Source organism: Diachasmimorpha longicaudata, chromosome 12 (assembly GCF_034640455.1).
Source record: "Diachasmimorpha longicaudata isolate KC_UGA_2023 chromosome 12, iyDiaLong2, whole genome shotgun sequence".
Lineage (NCBI taxonomy): Eukaryota > Metazoa > Arthropoda > Insecta > Hymenoptera > Braconidae > Diachasmimorpha > Diachasmimorpha longicaudata.
The window spans coordinates 3,236,410-3,247,632 of NC_087236.1; the positions used below are offsets into that span (position 1 = coordinate 3,236,410).

At 39.1% G+C, this 11,223-nt stretch overlaps 1 protein-coding gene and 1 long non-coding RNA gene across 2 annotated transcripts; one reads left to right on the forward strand and one right to left on the reverse strand.

Moving 5' to 3' along the window:
* Window positions 1–1,142: 1,142 nt before the first annotated feature.
* On the reverse strand, window positions 1,143–4,081 carry LOC135167949 (uncharacterized). Its single transcript, XM_064131687.1, has 3 exons — window positions 4,045–4,081; window positions 1,674–2,536; window positions 1,143–1,253 (listed from the first exon to the last, which is right to left on the reverse strand). Exons 1-3 carry the CDS (start codon window positions 4,079–4,081, stop codon window positions 1,143–1,145), a joined length of 1,011 nt encoding a protein of 336 aa, XP_063987757.1.
* A 3,013-nt stretch (window positions 4,082–7,094) lies between these two features.
* LOC135168018 (uncharacterized) lies at window positions 7,095–8,178 on the forward strand. The gene is made up of 3 exons (XR_010299965.1): window positions 7,095–7,242; window positions 7,367–7,618; window positions 7,883–8,178. It is a non-coding gene; the product is annotated as an uncharacterized LOC135168018 (long non-coding RNA).
* The last annotated feature ends 3,045 nt before the right edge of the window (window positions 8,179–11,223 follow it).

Genomic DNA, 11,223 nt, shown 5'->3' on the forward strand with positions numbered 1-11,223 from the left:
TGTTTATGGAATTCAATGCACGACACAAAAGTCGTATGTATGCACAATATACAATTGTATGAGTTCTAATGCACTCCTCTGATTGTAAAACAGTACAATCTATTTTCAAGAAATATTTGTCTGGAATTATTCCAACTGTGCCCTGATAGAACGGATTAGTTACTATGTCGTATTATGGAAAGAATTGTCTACATGGAAAGAAATTTTTAATAATTTATAAAATACTAACATAGTAAAAATTGTTATGAAACATCGCAATGCAGGACCATATGTCATTTATTTGAAAATTTTGTTGTTTACCCCAATATTTCAATTCACATTTTCTGTATTTTCCTAATCCCCCTGACAATTGCCCAATTGAATAACCCTTAGCAGACATACCTTAAATGAAATTGTCTGCAATAAAGCGTAATCCGGTGGGGAATTCCCAAACATTTTAGACCCTACGACACATGTCTCAAATCCTTCCCCTCCATTTTTTCCGCAGATCCTGAGACACATAAAACTGAGGACTCCTTTAATTTTATGTTAGTTCTAATTTGTGACCTAGCAAGGTAGTCACTCCGAGCTCCACAATTCTCTGTCGACTCGGTTGTTGAATAACTAGTGGTTCTCGATTAACATATCAGTTTATTTTAAGAATAAATCTGTGTTCAAAATTTATTTATCGAGAATATAACAATATCATATGTAAGATGATAAACTGCAGAAGTGCGACAATTTAAATTTTGGAAAATGCGATTGTTTTTCTTACGATTTAACATCGCACTCTTCATTTTAGTTTGCAGTATAAACACAGACAGTAGCTAGTTCCAAATCGATGAAAACAAATACTTTCAACAACATTAACATGTAGCGTACCAACATAGAGAGACCCATCTTAGCCGTAGTCATCTTAGGTCCAGAGGACCCCCGAACTAGTCCTGTTCACTCGCAACAGGGTCGGAACACTGAGGAGGTGATTGTGAGAGTTTTGTTGCAATTGTCTTAATTTTTTTCACGGATTTACACTTGAAAAAAATCACAATTACATTTAGCGGATCTCAAACAATTTTATTTTTCAACCGAAATGTGTATTATTTGAAAACTGAAATCTAAATTTAATTATATAGACAAGGGAGTGTAACCGGGAGCGATGTAACTCATAAACAGATACAGCTGATAGCATAAGTGTTGGAACTTATCCTAGTCTGATTAACTGGTGATTCAATAACTATAGAATCTTGACACTTGGATAAAAACGACGGAACTAACTAGAAATGAAATAAGACGAAAATCTTTATGTGAAAGCACGGACCATGGAGAGATCCTAAAAATTCATTTTCCTTATGATAGGGAGTAGCAATAATTTTTTTTTTTTTTATTTATTTATTTAAGGCATTAGAAATTCTACAGGGAACTTATTAGCCTAATAAAGAGAAAAAAGAAAAAAAAAGTAGGCATAGTACATGTTTTTAGATACAAGAATTGGAAAACAATAGTCAAATTATAATTTACGTCTATCGTCAAATGTTCAATTTGCATTCTTCCAAAAATTGATCTATTGCCAAAATTACTTTAATATTCATAACATTTAACATACTGTTCGTATTAATTGGCAATTGAAAATGCTTCTTAACTATGTTCAGTAGGTCTATTCTTTCATTTTGGAATCTATCACACTGCCAAATTACGTTGTCGATGTCTTCTTTCGAGTGTCCACATGGACACATAGCACTGTCTTTAACACCAATTCGATTGAGCGAGACCGATATATTGTAGTGATTAGCGCGAACTCTGTTGATCCAGACTATAGTTTTGCGTCGAAATTTGAATTTGTGGAACCAGGGTTTCGTTGTGCTCTTATGAAACATGGCGAAGTAGTTACTCCCTTTGGATGTGCTAAGGTCAGTCGCCTGTTTGACAGTATTTTCTTTTGCCGCAGTTTTGAAGACTTCATTTAACTCTGTGAAGGGTATTTTTGGAAAGTCGTGTTGAACTGCGTCTGTAGCCGTTTTGGCAAGTAAGTCTACTGTTTCATTCCCAGTAATGCCAGTATGTGAAGGTATCCAGCAAAAAGTAATTTCCCGATTTGTTAAGTTTGGGCTATTGAACTCATTGAATTTTCGACGGATTTCTAGTAGGAAATTGTTCGTTTTGACGTTTAACTGGGGGTGTTTCAAGGCTTGTAGAGCACTCAAACTGTCTGTGAAGATGAAGACATTTTTTTCATTTCTTTGAAGGGCGAGATCCATTGCTTCATTTAAGGCAATGCACACTGCAGTGTATATCGATGCCAGTGGATTAATGCTTTTCGAGATACGGATATTTTCTTGAGGACTGTAACATGCTGCGCCAACACTGTTAGCTCCTCTAGGCTTACTACCATCAGTGTAAATTTCGATGAAGCTATCAGTTTTGTCCTTGAGTACTTCCGATAGTATCCGAGATTGGTGAGTGGACTTTATGTCTCTTCCTATGTCAAACGGAGTAGCAATAAAATCATTCGACGGATCAGGAAAATTATTCGAATAATCAGGACCTGGGAAATACCCGTCTATAACGAACGAGTAATAGATGAATTTTAATCTCAATAAAATAATTAAAAGATTTGACCCTCAATCAAACAATTAGCGGTGGAATCGAGTAATAAAAATACAAATTATAATAATTTGACGAGACTATTGAATTTTAAACAAAAAAAAACCGTTTCAGCGACAAAACAAGTCCCAAAGATGTAATGAAGACACCTGCATGAAACATGTACTCATAGATTATTAACAACTCCACTTAGAAAGAAAATCCGAAGAAAATTTTAAAAACCCAAGGAGGTTGCAAACAAAATAATCAAATTTCTGAAAAGCACAAAACTTTACAGTTCCAGTTAAGAATAACCATTCACCTCCCAACATTATATATTTTCTTACAATTTTTTTACTCCGATCTCAAAGTTATACTGAAAACCAAAATTGTATTTTTTGTAATTATTTTAGGTTCTTTATCAAGTCTCTTAAGACTTGAGATATTATATAGCGACCTTAAACAAAACTATAACAAAAAAACTCGAGAAGAGGCAATTTCAGGACGATTTTAAATCTAGTATGATCCACCACTGCCATCCTAACACAGCAGTTTTAAGTTTAAATTTCTTTCCGTGGAGGGTTATGGTTTTTGGAAAGCTCGCGAAGCTCCTAAAGGATCTCTTCGGTCCTGGAAAAATTCAGATCTCCCAGCGAACTGGAATACTTTCACTACGATGCCACCACTTTTTTCAGATTGTCAACATCACACCCACGGGGAAGTAGTCCCTGGCATACCTCCAGACATATAGGACCTCACATCAGTGAGACTGTCCCTCAGTGTTCCATTTCCCAGATCCCCAAAAGATGTGTTATTATCAAAAACACATTGAATGTAGTATCAGGAAAAATGATGGGGAAATCCCCAGTGTAAGAATGATAATCTGTCGAATATAATAGCCAGATATCAACAGTATTTTATTAAGATAGGACTAGGATAAGATGGAAGGCTATAACATTATATTTTCTAGTCGTAGCGTTGCCCCGCAAATAGACATGGATTGATACAGAGTTGCAAGCCTGTATGATAGAAGCATTTAGAGGATCAGATTTTGTGGGTTTATGAGGCCAACAGATGTGACAGGCGGAAATCGTTACAGCCAGCGAGGTCTAGGGATGCTAGGACCACGTGATGCGATTAAGACCCAGTACAGCGTTGAGAAGAGAGATAGGGTCAGAGTTGGTTTTGAGCAAGAATAGACGATCGATGCGTGGTTAGACAATTAGGACTTAGACGTTTTGTTTTTGTACTGAAAAATGTGCTTAAGTGTGTATTAACTCATCAAGACAAATATAAATAAATATGGCTTAGAAAATCTTATCAATATTATATTGATCATAATCAATCGGAAGTTGTTAATCGACTGGTGGGAAATTGAGGGTGAACTTCAATGATATAATGAGGTAATTTAACGTCGCTAAGAGTAATGCCCTGTCATCGACATCTTTATTGTCGATGATGCCACTTGGTACCAATCTAGCATACCAATAGCCAATAGTGGCCGGCTCTTGGCAAATCGCATGGTCGATCATTACCTCGATATTTAGAAGATAATGCCTAATATAATTGAGGTCATGTCCGACCCAATTATGGTTGCAATCTTGGCTCATTATTGGGCCAAGACTGCTAATGGACAAAAGATTTAGTAATCAATTTTCAGCGAACGATGACAGGCTTAAACTGAGCCTAATATCACGCCAAGGAGCTTTATTGCACCGATGGTACCTAACTTTTCGACTAAAGATTTGTGTATCATTATTTTGGTTATTGATGATGGGCTCACCCTGATAAGAATTGCCAAGCATTGAGCAGCGGGCGAAGCTTAGTTGACTCTAAACTGACAAGCCTGGCATTTCCTAGCATGGATCTGCCTTCAACCGTGAAGCCGATCTGGGGCCAACGTTATTTCATTAGGTCACCCCGAAGACTGGTAGTGAGCCTAGTTGATAGCCTGGTTCAAGGTTGTTGTTGGTTTGGAACATTCAGAGTGGATCAGGGTGCAGCCAATGGTCATAGCAATGGAGCCATAAATTTATGGAACATTGATTGGAGTCGATTATTGTTTATGTTCATTTAAAGAATCAACAATTGTCCTACGTTAATGGTTGGTTAATTTCATGTTGACTAATTAAATAGGCATCACCTGCACGACTTAATATATGCAATACGAAGTTTTTTTAAACATCATATTGAAACAGGCCTTTTTTATTTTGGAATTTATTCAACAATATAATTTCTCCTCCACGATAATATGAAACAATTGTAGAAAGCCATCACCTCACGCAGCCTGGTTCAAGGGCTGTTAATGCTCCAAGAAATTCCTCTTAAGGAACAGCAAATAGTTCCAATAACATTAATTAATTGGGCGTCAGTTCATTTAACGAGAATTAACAACGTTTTTCCAGCAATCTCGGTGACCGGAGGTTGGAAGGCCCAGAGAGAGGTTAAGTCGATTGAGAGAGACAGGAGAGAATTAGGCAGTTGTTAACTCTGATTGTAACCCCAAGAAAATGGAGCTAGAAAAGCAGTTGGAACAATTAAAACACGTTTTGGCGGAAGAAGGGTTAAGACACAAAAGGCTAAGGAACATGCACAGGCGGGGCGGTGGCAAGCGGCGGAATTTTATCAAGAATGTGAGAGGCTTCGAAAACAGAAGGAAGCAGCAGAGCAGTCCTTGCGTCATGCCCGAACAACCAGTCAGACACCTCAATTTAATATAGCGCACAGTAATAACGTAAGTGAGCAAATTCTTCGAGGTTTGGCTGACCAAATTTTAAATTTACAACTAAACGCAAGAGTACCTCAGTTCAATGTCAAGTCAAATCCTAAGGAATTCATACAGGAAGTGAGAGACTATGTCAGATTAAAAAATATTAACGAGGATTTTAAATTGATTTTATTGGAGTACTTGGGGTCAGGCCGAATTAAAACACGGTATCAAACCAACAAAGATGAAAGGACAACTTTTTCAACTTTCGAAAATAAATACCCGAAGCAATTTTATTCAATACCCGCGAGAGTAGCGTATAAAAATCAATGGACCAATCGTCAATATCAGAGAGGTGATGGAACAATGCAGGAGTATTTCTATTACCAATTGCAAAAGGCGAAGTTCTTTGAGCCTCTTCTATCCGAGTATGAAATAAATCTTTCAATTATACAGCAAATCCCACCACCAACACAAGTGGTAATGACCACAGTAAATTATTCAGAAACGAAACTAGTTGCCCAGGGACTCGCACAACTGGATATTACCCAAAATCAGTTCAAGGTCGACCATCCTCATACAAGAGTTGCAAATCAAATCCAAGTAGAAGATGTCTTTCCGGGATATTATTGGGGCGTATTAAATACAGGTGTCAATTCGTATTAGGGTTTGGAGGTCCCTAAAAACCCTAACAAACCCAGCAGGTACAGAGAATACAAGTGAACCCTATTTGGAAAACTGTCCTCTTCGTTTTTTAATTGACCAGCTGATCAATTAACAATATGTGATTAGCCAATCTGCCCCACTTGACTTTGACTGACTTTTATTGCCGCTAGACGGTCCTCATTAGTCCTGAAGTACAACCAGCCTTTCGGCCATTTTACACTCTGCCCTAGCCAGCCGTCTTGTCGATAGTCTCGAGTATCTGTGCCCTACGCGCAAATACATATGTAGAGTCCCTTGATACCGTCCCTGTCGACATGTATATCCGCGCATGCGGACCCGAAAACCTCCCATCTGACTTCATCGAGTCCGCTGCATCTTGTGCATCGGTGAAGAGGGTCCTCCTCTGTCAACCCGCATCTATTGCATAGGGTGTCAGTCTCGTTGCCTATTCTCGATAGGTACAGGGCCAGGGACCAGTGCCCAGTGACCCAGGTGGGGAAATTCAAGCTTGAACGATAGGCGCTAGCTTGGACCAACCTAGGATACCAAGCCTTGGAATTCCTAGTTTGGACCAACCTTGATCCTATGAAATTACCATGGCTCAACCAAGCGAGGTAGTTCAATGAAAATACAAGCTTGGATATCATTTTTTCACTTAATCACCCATGCAATATTTAAATCATTACTATTTTTATGCTCAGGAATTATAATTCACAATTATTTTAACATTCAAGATATTCGTATAATATCATTTACGGAAATAAATATACCTTACATTAATTTAATTTTTAATATTGCATCATTATCTTTATGTGGAATACCTTTTATATCTGGATTTTATTCAAAAGATTTAATTATTGAAACTTTCACAATAAATCAATTTAATAGAATCATTTTTTCTTTAATATTTATTCCTATAAGATTAACAATTTCTTACACTTCTCGACTAATTTTTTACCTCTCTATAAAAAATAAAATATATTTTCATAATTTTTATAAATCCATAAGTTTAATAAATCATTTAAATCAGTCGATCATATGGTGCAGTGGTCAGCATTTTGGGTGGGGGAGTTGAGCACTGTTACGCAACATGTGAGAGGGGGAATCCCATGCCGCCAGTCGTGGGATTCCCCATTTTTTATTTTTGATAGTGACGAAAGAACACCATTTGACGATCCCCCCGTTTTAGGCAAACGCACGTGCGCGTGGTGTTCAGTTATAACCGTCGATTTTTACCAGGGCGTACTGGACTCGAGATTAATTTATTTAAAAACGTTTAAAGTTGAAATTAAAAAAAAAATACGTTTCAAGTAAGTATTTTTTTGTAAGTGAACATACAACTGTTTCTCTTCCCATTAGTGTTCGCTTTGTGGTATATCTTTTTTCCCGCCTAACCTAAAACGTTCTGAATAAAAATGTTAATTATTCGTTTAGCATGATTGACGAATCGACGGAGGTAGATTCCTATTGAATCGTTGAATTCTGTGGTGAACGCAATGAGAGAGGGCCAAAAGTGCTTGAAATTGTGGCTGTGAAGTGGATGTATAAAGAGGATAAAAATGCAAAACGAGGCGTGCTATTTCCCTCCGGAGAACGAGTATGAAAACTTCGAAAAACTTCTGAGATCTCATACTAATCCAAAAATGAGATGGGAAAAATTTGATGTGGAGATTTTGACTTCTGCCGGTAATGTACTAAATAATAATAATAATAAATAGTTTTGTGTTTTAATGTACATTTTGCGCAGCTTGATCAAATCAAGTTGTAGTGAAAATGCAGAATGACCGTTTTTGTTCGTGAAAAAAAGTCCCATTTTTTTTAGAGACTCTGCTGGTGAAACAACTACCCAAATAATAATTGATTCCGAGCATCCGTGATTTTATTCTTTTTGATCTTTTGTGGATTTATTAATTTTTATTTCTCAGACTTAAGCCTAATTTTCAATTGCAGACGTAGTTGAGCAGATTTATGAAGGAAAGCCTGAGAAATTGAACATCCAATCAGCAACTAGTTCGTTTTTGGCACTTTGGCGTGATCATGAAGGAGGATGTGCTGAGCGCCGCAAAGCTACTCGAAGTGAAATCTCATAGAATATTAAGATAATAATTTTTGTTTTTGATTCCTTTAAATTATACAGTCTAAGTGTTCTAGCAGTACCAAAGTTATAGCGTTCCTATAGAATACCTTATAAATGTACTAATATTATTTTATAGTCAATTTGTCATAATAAAAATACTAAATTGTGATTAACAAATTGTAACATTAAATCAAGGATTGACCAAGGTTGGTCCAAGTTTGAACACCACCCTCCATTGGGCCCTCACATTCAGGCTAGGACCAAGCTTGGCGTTCAAGCTCGGATTAAGCTTGGCATTGGAGCTCGGATTAAGCTTGGCATTCGAGCTCGGATTAAGCTTGGATTAAGCTTGGCGTTCAAGCTTGGATTAGCGTTACAAAACGAGGATTAGCCGAGCTAGATCCAAGCTTGGTGTCCAAGATCGTCCCAAGCTAGGTTAGCATCGGTCCAAGCTTGGTTCAAGCTTGGACCAATAGTAAATCCCTACCTGAGGATAAGCCCCACTATAGCTCGGAGCTTAGCCCTGCGTAGGCCCAACAGAGCTTCTGCAATCTTCCTTGTCTGTCCTTTCAAGCGGGATTTTGCGTGTCTGGCGCCCGTTTCCGAGCCCCACCTAACTACAATCCTCCTGTCCCCACGTTCCTTGACTAGGTCCTTCACAAAGTCAATGCCGCTATAAGGAAAAAACCCTGCCGGGTTATGGTTTCCGGAAAACGCAAATCCGTTGCAAAGTCTCTTCCGTCTTGGAAAAGTCCAGATCTGCCAGCAAGCTGGAGGGCTTTCGCTACAATTCCACCACTTTTTGCAAAGTACCGACATTACACCCACGGGGAACCTCGGGGAGGTACGCCCTGGCCTAAGCCCAAATATGTAGGACCTCAAGCATTACTGCCCCTCAATGGTCCATCTTCTAAATTCGCAACGGATGCCGTTACAGTCAAAAGAACATCTGATGGAATTTAGAACTCAGCGAGGTACCAATTTCCATGGTTTAGTTTCCATATTTATATTTGGTCATATGATCGAATCCCGGTGCTCTATATAATGTGTCCCCCCCGCAAAGGATATTTGCGGAGTATGAGCTTTTGGCATGCCCCTTTGAATGGTTTGGCAACCATGCACGCAACCAGGAACACACACCACGCACTTGGCATTATCCTTACTTCAAGTACCCCTGTACAACCTCAACTGGTGGTCCGGCTAGTTGAGATAGAACCATCTCGAGGTTTTGGTCCCCAGTGAGGTGCACACGGAGCACAATCATATTTCAAATGCGTTCGAGCGTGTCTGGAGGTTCCCAGTTGGACTCGGGGTCCGCGGGGTCGTCACACCCGTGTTCAAGGGGGGGTTTAACCCCCCCCCCCTTTGCCCCTGCGGGACCGATCACAAAGTCAGTGTGCACGCCTACGTGCTCCACTTCCCCCTGAGAGGCCCTCCTGCACCCAAACACCCCACAAGGCAAGGTATATAAGTACTACCGCCATATACCGGAGCTCATAGCCCTGAAGATGCAAACTGCAATGTTCATGAAACGTTGGCGGAGGATTGCCCCAAACGCGGCATTCATCTGGAAGTCAAAAAGAATATAATTCAAGGCCGCGAAAACCTGGAAACGAAAAACAAAAGATTTATTTATTGCGCCTTCTTCCCCTCCTCATCTCCACCTGCGTCGAAAGATCAGTCTTATCAGTTAATTGGTGCCTGAGCAGTATGGGCCCACGATAACACAACTGAACCTCTTCGAGGCGAAGGTGCCCAATATATTGGCTGCATCCATCGGCTCCGCAGATTCAACGTCGACTAGTGCGTGTCTAGCATATTTTAATTTGAATAGTAGGAGTGTTACATTACGATTACCCCGGTTTCTCTCTGTGCACCGTCACGGCATGAAGAAAAAAAAAACCAGAATGCGAATAAAGAAAAAAAGGGAAAAGTGAGTCATGACCCGACCGATATACACGTGTGCATTGTTGTGTTCTCCCCTTACATTTCATTTTATACTTGTCTCAGGTCTGGGCATCAGGTTCAACATTTACGCGCGGTGGAAGTCGCATGGGAATGAATGAGGAACGAAGAAATGCGTAAGTTAAAAGTAACAGAAAAATGGAAAGAGAAAATACGTTAAAAAATTTGGGGGGGGGTGGGAGGGAGAGGTGCGGAGAAATAAGTATCTTATGTAGCCCATAACCTACCTCCAGGGTAATTACACTTCGTGTTATATCCGTTGGTGTGTCAGGTGATAGCGGTACGGTATTTTCTGAATACCATTGCCATCCCATCCTTTTCGGTTACCTGATAATAACTCCGTAAAGACCGTAATTATCGGCAGATTTTCCGTTTATTTAATTGATAAGAATAACGTTATTTTTCAGAACTGTTTTTTCCTTAATTATTTTGTTAGGGTCAAATTATTCAGAGTAAAACAGATTGTTTATTGTGATGATTGTGTGAGAAAATTACGGCCTTCAGGTGATAAACACGGAAATAATTATGACGTGTGTGGTACTTGAGCTTTCAGAGTGTGAATGATACAGAGTTGAAGGATAACATGATTGACGCAGGAAAATTGATTGAAATATTCATCGTATAATTTTTACTGAGGATTATCATGATATTATTAATAGGAATCGCCGGTAATGTCGGATCTCATATTATTTTTTTTGTATTGGAGATTCGTTGTAACAGCTGCTTAGTTAGTGTGGTATGTTTATGGCGGCCAGATATATTGAAATTGAATCTAGACAAAAACGTTGATCTGCCGGGCGATTCTTTTCGGTGAAGGACCGCCCTTGACTACACGGAGAAAAGATTAGTTAATTTTTATACTGTGATTCCGATAAAAATTATGTTACTATGTTGTCTTACAGTCTCGGCGCAAACTGCTGACGGCAGAAAATAGTATATTTCGATACTAGTCCGACGGGGTGACAACGAGTGTGAAGTTGGCGGCCCGAGGCGAAGCCAAGGGTTGCCCGTCATACGAGTTAAAAAACCCCGTTGCGCGTGTTGTGATGTCCTGCCGCCTGAATTTCATAAATGGCACTATTAATTCACCATTTTATCCGCGAAATTTGAAAATGCATTCCGATGAATTAGAAACTTAAGAGCGCTCAGCTAAGGAACAATGAACAAGGGATGGAAAATAATTCCACTAATGTGAGAAAACTAGCGGAAATCATAAATTTCAATACTTGAGTCTGCTTGTCAAATTTAT

Excerpts from the sequence above, each read along its gene's own strand:
- LOC135167949 (XM_064131687.1), bottom strand. The coding sequence starts at position 4,081 with ATGCGATTTGCCAAGAGCCGGCCACTATTGGCTATTG. Across the intron at positions 2,537-4,044 it reads CCGGCCACTATTGGCTATTG|ACGGGTATTTCCCAGGTCCT; the intron begins GTATGCTAGATT and ends CGTTCGTTATAG. Across the intron at positions 1,254-1,673 it reads CGAAAGAAGACATCGACAAC|TTAGTTCCGTCGTTTTTATC; the intron begins GTAATTTGGCAG and ends TTTCATTTCTAG.